Below are 13,828 nucleotides of genomic sequence, written 5' to 3'. Positions count from 1 at the left end.
AGGATGTTGATAATGGGGGATTCAGTGATGGTAACACCATTGAAAGTCAAGGGACTGTGGTTAGATTGTCTCTTTTTGGTGATAGTCATAGCCTGGCATTAGTGTGGCACGAATGTCACTTGCCACTTGTCAGCCCAAGCCTGGATATTGTCCAGATCTTGTTGCATGTGAATGTGGACTGCTTCAGTATCTGAGGAGTCACGAATGGCGCTGAACACTATGCAATCAGTGGCGAACATTCCTACTTCTGACCTTATGATGGAGGGAAGGTCATTGAGGAAGCAGCTGAAAATGGTTGGGCCTAGGACGCTACCCTGAGGAACTCCTGTAGAGATGTCCTGAAGCTGAGATCATTGACCACCAACAACCACAACCATCTTCCTATGTGTCAGGTATGACTCCAACCACCAGAGTGTTTGCCACCTGATACCCATTGATTCCAGTTTTGCCGGGGCTCCTTGAGGCCACACTTGGTTGAATGCAGCCTTGATATCAAGGGCTGTCACTCTCACTTCACCTCTGGAAATCAGCTCTTTTGTCCATGTTTGAACCAAGGCTGAAAGGAGATCAGGAGCGTAGTGGCCCTGACAGAACCCAAACTGGGTATTGCTCAGCAGATTATTTCTCAGCAGGTCCTGCTTCATAACACTGTAGATGACACCTTCCATCATTTTACTGATGTTCGAGAGGAGACTGATGAGGCGTTAATTGACTAGGGTGGGTTGGCCTCCATTTTGTGTACAGGTCATACTTGGCAGTCTTCCACATTGTCGGGGAGACACCAGTGTTGTAACTGTATGGAACGGTTTGACTTGGGGAGCAGCAAGTTTTGGAGTACAAGTTTTCAGTACGATTGCTGGAATGTTGTCAGGGCCTGTAGCCTTTGCAGTATCCAATGTCTTCAAACGTTTTTTGATATCACATGGAGTGAATCGAATTGTCTGAAGATGGGTATCTGTAATGCTGGGGACCACTGGAGGAGGCCGAAATGGATCATTCACTCGGCACTTCTGGCCGAAGAGTTCTGCAAATGCTTTAGCCTTATCTTTTGCACTGATGTGCTGGGCTCTTCCATCATTGAGGATAGGGATATTTGTGGAGCCTCCTCTTGCAGTGAGTTGTTTAATCGTCAAACACCATTCACAACTGGCTGTGGCAGGATTTCAGAGTTTAGATCTGATCCATTGGTTGTGGGATCGCTTAGCTCTGACTATCACTTGTTGCAATCGCTGTTTGGCGTGCAAATAGTCCTATTTAGTGGCTTCACCAGGTTGATATCTGATCTTCTTCTGAAGCATACGTGAGGTCTAGGCGACTGAAGACAGACGAAGCTTTGCAAGAATATTGGGAATGTAGAGCGAATCTGAAACGAGGCATTAAGAGGGCTAAGAAAGGACATGAGATATTGCTGGCAAACATGGTTAAGGAAAGTACCAAAGCCTTTTATTCATATATAAAGAGCAAGAGGGTAACTAGAGAAAGGATTGTCCCACTTAAGGACAAAGAAGGAAAGTTATGCACTGAGTCAGGGAAAATGGGTGACATTCTTAACGAGTACTTTGCATCGGTATTCAGCAAGAAGAGGGACATGACAGATGTTGAGGTTAGGGATAGATGTTTGCTTACTCTAGGTCAAGGTGAGATAAGGAAGGAGGAAGTGTTGGGTATCCTAAAAGACATTAAGGTGGACAAGTCCCCAGGTCCGGATGGGATCTATCCCAGGTTACTGAGGGAAGCGAGAGAGGAAATAGCCGGGGCCTTAACAGATATCTTTGCAGCATCCTTAGACACGGGTGAGGTCCCGGAGGACTGGAGACTTGCTAATGTTGTCCCCTTGTTTAAGAAGGGTAGCAAGGATAATCCAGGTAATTATCGACCGGTGAGCCTGACGTCAGTGGTAGGGAAGCTACTGGAGAAGATACTGAGGGATAGGATCTATTCCCATTTAGAAGAAAATGGGCTTATCAGTGATAGGCAACATGGTTTTGTGCAGGGAAGATCATGTCTTACCAACTTAATAGAATTCTTTGAGGACATGACAAAGTTGATCGATGAGGGAAAGGCTATAGATGTCATAAACATGGACTTCAGTAAGGTGTTTGATAAGGTTCCCCATAGCAGGCTGATGGAGAAGGTGAAGTCACTTGGGGTCCAGGGTGTGCTAGCTAGAATGATAAGAAACTGGCTAGGCAACAGGAGACAGAGTAGTAGTAGAAGGGAGTTTCTCAGATTGGAAACCTGTGACCAGTGGTGTTCCACAGGGATCTGTGCTGGGACCACTGTTGTTTGTCGTATATGTAAATGATTTGGAGCAAGGTGTAGGTGGTCCGATCAGCAAGTTTGCAGATGACACTAAGATTGGTGGAGTAGCAGATAGTGAAGGGGACTGTCAGAGTTTACAGCAGAATATAGATAGACTGGAGAGTTGGGCAGATAAATGGCAGATGGAGTTCAATCCGGGCAAATGCGAGGTGATGCATTTTTGAAGATCAAATTCAAGGGTGAACTATACAGTAAATGGAAAAGTCCTAGGGAAAATTGATGAACAGAGAGATCTGGGTGTTCAGGTCCATTGTTCCCTGAAGGTGACAACGCAGGTCAATAGGGTGGTCAAGAAGGCATATGGCATGCTTTCCTTCATTGGACAGGGTATTGAGTACAAGAGTTCGCAGGTCATGTTGCAGTTGTATAGGACTTTGGTTTGGCCACATTTGGAGAACTGTGTGCAGTTCTGGTCGCCACATTACCAAAAGGATGTGGACGCTTTGGAGAGGGTGCAGAGGAAGTTCACCAGGATGTTGCCTGGTATAGAGGGTGCTAGCTATGAAGAGAGGTTGAATAGATTAGGATTATTTTCATTAGAAAGATGGAGATTGAGGGGGGACTTGATTGAGGTCTACAAAATCATGAGGGCTATAGACAGGGTGGATAGCAAGAAGCTTTTTCCCAGACTGGGGGACTCAGTTACTAGGGATCATGAGCTCAAAGTGAGAGGAGGAAAGTTTAAAGGAGATATGCGTGGAAAGTTCTTTATGCAGAGGATGGTGGGTGCCTGGAACGCGTTGCCAGCAGAGGTGGTAGACGCAGACACATTAGCATCTTTTAACATATATTTGGACAGGTACATGGATGGGCAGGGAGCAAATGGACACAGACCGTTAGAAAATAGATGACAGGTTAGACAGAGGATCTCGATCGGCGCGGGCTTGGAGGGCCAAAGGGCCTGTTCCTGTGCTGTAATTTTCTTTGTTTTTTTTTTGTTCATTGTTCAGGTATGCCTGGTACTGCTCCTGGCATGCCCTCCCACACTCTCCATTGCACCAGGGCTGATCCCCTGGCTTGATGGTAATGATTGAGTGGGGGATATGCCAGGCCATGAGGTTATAGATTATGCTGGAGTACAATTCTGCTGTTGATGGCCCACAGCACCTCATGGATGCCCAGTCTTGAGTTGCTACATCTGTGTGAAGTCTGTCTCATTTAGCACAGTGATAGCGCCACACAGCACAATGGAGGTTGTTCTCAATGTGAAGGCATGACTTTGACTTCACAAGGACTGTGATGTGATCACTGTTACTGATACTGTCATGGACAGATGCAACTGCAGCTGGCAGATTGGTAAGGATGAGGTCAAATATGTTTTTCCCTCTTGCTGGTCCCCTCACCACCTGCTGCAGACCCAGTCTAGCAGCTATATCTTTTTGAACCCGACCAGCTTGGTCAGTCGTACTGCTGCCAAGTCACTCTTGGTGGTGGACACTGAAATCCCCCACCCAGAGTACATTTTGTGCCCTTGCCATTCTCAGTGCTTCCTCTAAGTGTTGTTGAACATGGAGGAGTACTGATTCATCAGCTGAGGGAGGACGGTGTGTGGTAATCCGCAGGAGGTTTCCTTGCCTATGTTTAACCTGAAGGTATGAGACTTCATGGGTTCTGGAGTCAATGATGAGGATTCCCAGAGCAAACCCTCCTGACAGTGTATCACTCTGCCGACCCCTCTGTCTGTCCTGCTGATGGGGCAGGACATATCCAGGGATGGTGATGGCGATGTCTCTCACATTGTCTGTAAGGCATGATTCTGTGAGTATGATTATGTCGGGTTGTTGCTTATCTAGTCTGTGAGACAGATCTCCCAATTTTGGCTCTAACCCCTGGATGTTTGTGAGGAGGACTTTGCAGGGTCAACAGGGCTATTTCTGCTGTTGTCTTTTTCGGTGCTTGGGTCGATGCCAGGTGATCCGTCCAGTTTCATTTCTTTAAGACTTTGTAGTGATTGGTCCAACAAAAAGGCCACTTCAGGGGGCAGTTGAGAGTCAACCACATTGCTGTGGGTCTGGAATCACATGTAAGCCAGACTAAGTGAGGGTGGCAGATTTCCTTCCTTGAATGACATTAGTGGAGCAGCTGGGTTTTCCCGATAATTGGCAATGATTTCATGATGATCAGTAGATTCTTAATTCCAGACTTTTTTGTTAATTATTGAACTCAAAATTCCACGATTTGCCATGGTGGGACCCCCGAACCCATCAGGTCCCCAGAACGCATCAGCTGGGTTTCTGATTTAATCGTCTAGGAGTATTACCACTAGACTACACCTACCCTATGGGGCTGAACTATAATACCCCAAAGGTAAGAGAGAAATTGGGAAACAAGTATGTGGAGAGATCTCAGATATATGGAAACATAATAAGGTTGTAATAATAGAAGATTTTAATTTTCCAAACATTGACTGGAGTTACCACTGTGTTAAAGGTTTAGGTAATGAAGAATTTGTCAAATTAAAATTGGAAGAACTGCAGATGCTGTAAATCAGAAACAAAAATAGAAATTGCTGTAAAAGCTCAGCAGGCGTCAGCTTGCCTCATTTTTCAGTGTTTGAGTATAGAAGTTGGGAAGTCACATTGAGGTTGTACAGGACATTCTCTTCTGGAGTACTGTGTCGAGTTCTGATCTCCCTGTTATACTATTAAGCCAGAGGGGGTTCAGAAGAGATTTACCGGGATGTTACATAGAACCATACAAGATAGGAACAGGAGTAGGCCATTCAGCCCTTCGATCTGTTCTGTTGCTCTTCACAATCATGGCTGATCATCAAATTCAATAGCTTAATCCTGCTTTCTCCCCATAACCTTTAATCCCATTTGCCCCAAATGCTATATCTAGTCATCTATTGAATACATTCAATGTTTTGAAATTAACTAATTTCTGTGGTAACGAATTTCACAGGCTCACTACTCTTTGGATGAAGAAATATCTCCTCATCTCAATCCTAAGTCGTCTACCCTGAATCCTCAACTGTGACCCCTGGTTCTGGACACACCCACCATCGGGAACATCCTTCCTTGCATGCACCCTGTTTAGTCTTGCTAGGATTTCTATACTCTATGAGATCCCTCTTGTTCATCTGAACTCTGGTGACCTAATTAATCTCTCCTCCTATGTCAGACCTGCCATCCCTGGAATCAGCCTGGTAACCTTCGCTGTACTCCCTTGACAGCAAGTGCATCCTTTCTCAGAAAGGATACCAAAATTGCACATTGTTCCCTCATCCAAATTATTGATATATATTGTGAATAGCTGAGATCCCAGCACTGATCCCCGTGGCACCCTACTAGTTACTGCCTGCCAATTTGAAAATGACTCATTAATTCCTACTCTTTGTTTCCTCTCTGCCAAGCAGTTTCCTATCCATCTCAATACACTTCCCCCAATCCCATGCACTTTAATCTCGCACATTAATCTCTTCTGTGGGACTTTGTCAAATGCTTTCTGAAAGTCCAAATATACTGCATCAACTGGCTCCCCCTTGTCAACTCCACGAGTTACATCTTCATAGAATTTTAACAGATTTGTCAAACATGATTTTCCCTTCATAAATCCACACTGACTCTGTCTGATCTTGCCACTGCTTTCTAAATGCTCTGCAATAAAATCTTTGACAATGGATTCAAGAATTCTCCCCACTACCAATGTTAGGCTCGCCATCTATAATTCCCCGTTTTCTCTCTACCTCCCTTTTTGAATATTGGAGTGACATTAGCCACACTGCAATCTGCAGGGACTGTTCCAGAGTCTATATATAATCCTGGAAGATGACAACTAATGCATCCACTATTTCTAGAGCTACTTCCTTATGCATGATAGGATGTAGATTATCAGGCCCTGGGGATTTATTGGCCTTCAATCCCAACAATTTTCCCAGCATCATTTTGCTGGGTATGGAAGGGTGGAGTTATCAAAAAAAGGCTGCATAGGCTAGGATGTTTTAACAGGATCGTAAGAGGTTGATAGGGTGAGGTCTATAAAATCATCAGGGATATATATAGGCTTAATGGTCGGTAATATTTCCCTATGATAGGGGATTTCAAGACGAGGGGCCATATTTTTAAGGTGAGAGGAGTCAGATTTATTTAAAAAAAAGACACAAGGGGCTTTTTTAAAATGTGGCTGGTGTGTGCAATGAACTTCCTAAGAAAGTGATGGATGTGGGCACAGTTACAACGTTTAAAAGTCACGTAGGTAAGTATATGAATAGGAAAAGTTTGATGAGATAACGGGCCACGAGCAGGCAGGTGGGACTAGTTTAGTTTGGGATGTTCGGCATAGACTGGTTTGATCAAATTGTCTGTTTCCTTACTGAATGACTATGAATAATTAAACATTTTGGAAAGGACCATGACTTATAATGAAAATCAAAATTCTGATGAAAATATTGAACAGGATAGGCGCATTTGTAACTGGAAAAACGGTTAACCTTTCGGGTCCCTACCCTTTCGCAGGAACTCCGCTGTAATTTAGTAAAACCCTGATGGTTTATTAACCAAATCATGCAACTTGAATATAAAGCAATGGTCGGTCGAAGTGATTACCGATCTGATCTGGACCTTGTACATTGCGCAGACGGATGCGGCCACAAAGGTTCCTCCTCCCAGCCCCTAGCATGCGCGCGCACACACACACACACACACACACACACACACACAAACAGATACGCGCACACACACAGACACATGCGCACACACACACATACGCACACAAATACGCACACACAGATATGCACACACACACAGATGCGCACACACACACAGACACATGCACACACACAGATACGCACACACACAGATACGCACACACACAGACATGCACACACAGATACGCGCACACAGACACATGTGCACACACACACACATACGCACACACACAGACACATGCGCACACACAAATACGCACACACACATGCACACACACACATAGGCACACACACAGAGACACATAAGCACACACACATATACACACACACAGACACGCATACACACACAGACACATGCACACACAGACACATGCACACACACAGACACGCACACACACAAACACATACACACACAGACACATACACACACACAGACACATGCGCACACACAGACACATACACGCACAGACACATACACGCACACACACAGACATATGCGCACATGCATACATATGCACACAAATACACACACACACACAGATACGCGCACACACACACAAATACGCACACACACAGACACATGCGCACACACACAGATACGCACACACACACAGATACGCACACACATAGACACATGACAAATACGCACACACACAGATACATACGCACACACACACAGATACGCACACACGCATATATGCACACACACAGATATGCACACACACACAGACACATGCGCACACACAGACACATGCGCACACACAGACAAATAGGCACACACACAGATACACGCACACACACATACACAGATATGCACACACAGATATGCGCACACACACATACGCACACACACACAAATACGCACACATACACAAATACACACACACACAAATACGCACACACAGAGACACATGTACACACACACATACGCACACACACATAGACACAGATATGCACACACACAGATACGCACACACACACAGACACATGACAAATATGCACACACACATATATGCACACACACACAGATACATGCGCACACACACACATACGCACACAGACAAATACGCACACACACACAGATACGCACACACGCATATATGCACACACATAGACGCGCACACACACAGATATGCACACACACACAGACACATGCGCACACACAGACAAATACGCACACACAAAGATACGCGCACACACAAACATACACACACACAGATACGCACACACAGATATGCACACACACACATACGCACACAGACAAATACGCACACACACACAGATACGCACACACGCATATATGCACACACATAGACGCGCACACACACAGATATGCACACACACACAGACACATGCGCACACACAGACAAATACGCACACACAAAGATACGCGCACACACAAACATACACACACACAGATACGCACACACAGATATGCACACACACAGATACGCACACACACAGGCACATACGCACACACACAGACACGCGCACACACACAGACATACACACACACATACACGCACACTGACACACATACATGCACACACATACACGCACACACACATGCATGCACGCACAGACACATACACGCACAGACACACATACATGCGCACACACACAGATATGCACACACACAGATACGCACACACACAAATACGCACACACACAGACACATATGCACACACACAGATATGTACACAGACACGCACACACACAGACACCTACGCGCACACACAGATACGAACACAGACACGCGCACACACAGACAGACGCATGTGCACACACACAGGCACATACGCACACACACAGGCACATACGCACACACACAGGCACATGCACACTGACACATTCATGCACACACACATATACATGCACACACACACAGACACATGCAGTCACACATACACGCACACAGATACATGCAGTCACACGTACACATACACGCAGTCACACATACACATTCACGCACACACAGACACACGCACATACAGACACATGCAGTCACACATACACATACACGCACACACAGACACATATACGCACACACAGACACATGCACGCACACACATCTACAAAAAACACTGAGTCGGGATTTCCTGTTATTCCGGCCACACTTTTGTTCCTGAAAAGGCGGAGCCAGTTGGGAAACTTTTTTTTTAATCATGTGATTCAACTTTGATCCAATGAGAAGAAGGTGAGCAATGTTTCTTACTTGTGAAACGAACATATTCAAACACTAAGTGGAAAACATACCCGCACACAGATAGAACCCTGGGCGAGGGGCGCTCACCAGCACTTTTCACCGCAGATGTGCCTTACACATTGTCAAAGGCTGCGGACTGGGAAAAGGAGCAACACCGAGAGGATCTCCTGTGGGTTTTGAAGGAAGTTAACCTTTGGAACCAAACAGACCTTCCCTGTGATCGTCTGTTTTTCTCCCCACTTCTTCAAATATACAGCGACGAACAGGGAGGAGTTGTCGGCAATAGGCTGGGATCAATAGATGAGACCGGTGAAGTTGTGGCTGGTTGTCAGGCTGAGAGCGGCAGTGGCTATTACTGCCTGGCAAAGATTCTGTGCGTCTTTGGAAAACTGGATAACTCCGTCCTGGGAGTTATTTGCTTCGTGATGACGCTGGAGGAAATTATTTCTTTCTTTCGGAATCCGGTTCTTATCCTGAGTCCTCTAAATAGCTCTTTCCAAAGTGTCTAGAAATCTCTCTCACCTTGTGTTCTGGGATTCTCATTTGCCCTGCGTGTTCCAGCAGATAACGCTCGCTATTTCTGCTCTATAGAAGATTTGATTCTCCGACCTTGTACTCTGCGATTTATTTTACTAATGCTGTGTTGACAGATTTCTCACAGTCTGTTCTCGTGTTCTGACAAATTTATTTTACTAATCCTGTGTTACTGGAGAGTTCTCACAAACCCTGTGTTCCGGGAGGTTTCTCTCTCGGTCTCTGACCCTGTGTTCCGGGAGGTTTCTCTCTCGGTCTCTGACCCTGTGTTCCGGGAGGTTTCTCTCTCGGTCTCTGACCCTGTGTTCCGGGAGGTTTGTCGCTGACCTTGTGCTCTCTGGAAACCTCTGTCTGCTCGGGGTGCTATGCACCAGCGGAACCTGACCGTCCTGTTGCCGCAAACACTTTGTGACTACAGGGGCACCTTTGGAAATGCCGGTCAGGAACAGGTACAACTTGGTGGACGATGTCGCTGACTCCAGGACCCCTCTTTACAACGAAGAGGCTTTCGAGCATGGCATTCACTTCCAGGCCAAGGTAACGTACATCAATAACACTACGTTCTTCACTTGTAATGTGCAAACAAACCCCATCCTTACATAAAATCCTGAATGCAAAAGGCGCGAAGAAATGGGCGCATCCTATCACTGGCTCCAACCGTTTCAGAAACAGTCCCTGGTAATACCTTACATCTTGCTATGAAACCCAGCGGCAAAAAATTGCAAAAAGTTCAACTGAAACCTAGGGATGTAGATGTAGTTGATGCAACAAATGCGTTGCAGAAATAGGAGAGAATGCGCTATATTATTTAATGATTTGCTTTGATGGGAAGATGTCGTTGGAATTCAAAACACGTCCTGAACTTTTAGCACTCCTTGCAGTCGGCCTGTGACAGAGCCGCTTTTTAAACTGCGGCCGTATCCTGTACCAGTTCGAATGATAATCGCGGCTTGAGTTTGAAATTAACAAAAGAAATTCACTGGGTCGCTTGCAGTCCGTTTCCCCAGCCGCATCCTTCCCGCCCCGCCCCTGCAAGCCGAGATGTCGCTACCAGCTGCACATTAATACAATGCACTCTTTTTGTTTTCAAGTACGTCGGGAGTTTGGATGTACAAAGACCCAACAGTCGCGTGGAGATAGTGGCAGCCATGCGAAGGATACGGGTGAGTGAGTCAGTTTGCAGTGAATATTCTGCCTCCATTACCTAATGTGTATAGAGTAATGGTAGGGAAGGCCCATGGTGAGAGTACAGTCAGAGCAGTTTCTGAGTGCCGACATGAGTAGGAGCTGCTGCCTGTCTGCATCACGACAGGTGTGGGTTCACTAGGGAGTGAAGCGTCTACGTTGACCTCTGTGACAAAAGCAGTGGGTGGCAGAAGTTGTCTTTTGTGGCAGATGTACGGAAACACTTGTGGTTCCCGAAAACATTAATCTAAACAAATCAATATTTTTTAAAAATAAGTCTTCATCTAAACATTACTTCAGTTATACTTAATTTTAAACCATATCCTTGATCATTATATTTATTTTCTGCAACCTTCCTGATTAGTTTCTGTTTGCACCACCTACACCATTCACCCAACTTGCAGCAAGTCATTCAGCTCCTGACTCCCCTGAACTTATGTCCACCATCTGCAAGGCGCACGTCAGGAATGTAATGGAATACTAACACAAAAACAAAGTTGCTGGAAAAGCTCAGCAGATCTGGCAGCATCTGTAAAGGGAAAAGCAGAGTTAACATTTCAGGTCCAGTAACCCTTCCTCAGAGTACTATGGAATACCCCCCAGTTGCCTGGATGAGTGCAGCTCCAACAGCACTCAAGAAATTTGACCCATCCATGACCAAGAAGCCTACTTGATTGGCTTTGCATACATAAACATTCCTCCACCATGGATGGTCAGGAGCAGCAGTGTGTAAAATCTACAGGATGCACAGTGGAAATTTATTAAATCTTCTTGGACATCACTTTCTAAGTCTGTGACCACTGCAGTTTTCAATGGACCATGGCTGAAGAACCAGGGAAAACCAGCACCTCCAAGCTACTCACAACCCTGACATATCGAGTCATTGAGATTTACAGTGTGGAAACAGACCCTTTGATCCACCTTGTCAATGCTGAACAGATATCCTAGATTAATCAAGTCCCATTTGCCAGCTTTGGCCCATATCCCTCTAAACCCTTCCCATTCATATGACCATCCAGATGCCTTTTAAATTTTGTAATTAACTTGGAAATATACTGCTATTCCTTCAGTATCATTGGGTCAAAATCTTATAACTCCCTCCCTAACGGTATTGCGGATGTGCCTATATGAAGTGGACTGCAGCATTTTAAGCATGCAGTTCACTACTACCTTCTCAAAGGGCCACCAGAGGTGGACAATAAATGCTGGCACACCAATGATGCCCAGACCCTGGGACAGAATACTGTATTAATAAAATATCAGTCCTTACCCCATAAGGCACGCCACAGTCATCTGGCTAGAAGTACCAAATTTACCTTGATCTTGTCTCACGAGTACACGGACCACCTTGGACCAGTATTGTATCAAGTGAGACAGTTAGCTCTAGAGCCATTGAGAGAACTCCTTGGGTTTTAATTGGTTCTCAATATATATGACTAATAACAGCTACATAGGCCTTCTTCCGTTTATGAACTCTAGGTAGAATGACACAAAATACCTTAATCTATTCACTTGATGCTGACTTAAACAATATAACAACCACAACTTCCCTGTCAGACAGCAGTCTTGGATAATCTAAAGCTTCTTTCATATGTATGTTGGAGAGAAGCTAAACCTTGGCCTTCAGCTCACACCAGGAGCCCTCAGTGCTTGTTTCTAAATTTGTCCTCCACCCTGAAAGGTATTGTGTTGATCTGGACTGCTTACAACTCTGGTGACCTGTGTGTGACTCCAAGCTAAGTTTCCAAAGATATATTCTGTTCTTCAAAAAGGCATCTTCCTTTTGCGTCCATAACTTTGCTCACCTCTGTTCATTCCTCAGTCACTCTCCTGCTGAAACCCACATCGATGCCTTCGTTGTCAATAAAATTAGATTTAATCCAGGCTACCCTGGCCTTTCTACCCTCTTCCTCCATAAGTGTCAGCTGCTTTAAATGTATTCGATGACTGTTACTATATAAATAGCACTTCAACACAATAAAATGCCTGAAGGTGTTTTTTAGGAGCATTATAAAACAAATCACTAAATCCTGTGTAAGTTGTTAGAGTAGGTGGCTAAGGAGTTAGATTTTAAGGGGAGATAGAGGGAGAGACAGAAAAATTTAGGGAGGGAATTTTAGAGCTTATGGTCTTGGCTACCCATGGTGGAGAGTTTTAAATCTGGGAATGTCAAGATGCCAGAATTAGAATGGCTAAGTACAGATTTCACAGAGGATTGTGCAGTTGGATGACATGACAGAGATGGGGAGGAGTGAAGCTATAGACGGATTTGACAACAAAGTGTGAATTTTCCAATCAGGTTGGTGTTTAACCAGGAGCCATTGTAGGTCAGTGAGTACAGAGATGATGGGTGAAGGCATTTGGTGGGAGTTAGGAGTGGCAGAATTTTGAATGATTAAGTTTCTGGAGAGTAGAACGTGCAGGGCTGGCCTGGATTGTATTGAAGTAATTTTTGAATGATTAAGTTTCTGGAGAGTAGAACGTGCAGGGCTGGCCTGGATTGTATTGAAGTAATTTTGAATGATTAAGTTTCTGGAGAGTAGAACGTGCAGGGCTGGCCTGGATTGTATTGAAGTAATCAGTTGTATGAATAACAGAAACATGAATGAAGGTTTCAGTGGCAGATTAATGTGGTAGTTGCTGTGTCGCACAATGTTGTAGATGTTGTAATTGGCAGTCTTGGTGATGTCGTGGATATCTGGTTGGAAGCTCATCTTGGGCTCAAAAATGACACTGAGTTTTAAAATTACTTCACACAGTTGACAGGAAGAACAATGGAGTTGGTGGCTCGATAGTTGTGTTCATGAAAGAGTCCAAAAACAATGGTTTCGGTCTTACATAATTAAAGAAATTACTAGGGAGTTCTGAGGAAGGGTCACTCAACCCAAAGCGTTAACTCTAATTTCTCTCCACAGAGGCTGCCAGACCTGCTT

At 44.9% G+C, this 13,828-nt stretch overlaps 1 protein-coding gene across 1 annotated transcript in view; it reads left to right on the top strand.

Moving 5' to 3' along the window:
- Positions 1–9,181: 9,181 nt before the first annotated feature.
- si:dkey-34e4.1 (carboxyl-terminal PDZ ligand of neuronal nitric oxide synthase protein) overlaps positions 9,182–13,828 on the top strand; it is a 138,385-nt gene continuing 133,738 nt past the window's right edge. Inside the window, exons 1-2 of the mRNA XM_048558479.2 lie at positions 9,182–10,247; positions 10,802–10,873. Coding sequence (XP_048414436.1) covers positions 10,143–10,247; positions 10,802–10,873 — 177 coding nt within the window. The 5' untranslated portion in view covers positions 9,182–10,142. The remainder of the gene's footprint in view (positions 10,248–10,801; positions 10,874–13,828) is intronic.

This window comes from Stegostoma tigrinum, chromosome 29 (assembly GCF_030684315.1).
Source record: "Stegostoma tigrinum isolate sSteTig4 chromosome 29, sSteTig4.hap1, whole genome shotgun sequence".
In the NCBI taxonomy this organism is placed as follows: Eukaryota; Metazoa; Chordata; class Chondrichthyes; order Orectolobiformes; family Stegostomatidae; genus Stegostoma; species Stegostoma tigrinum.
The sequence above is the reverse complement of the archived record's forward strand: the minus strand, read 5'-3'. Positions and strand labels throughout refer to the sequence as shown.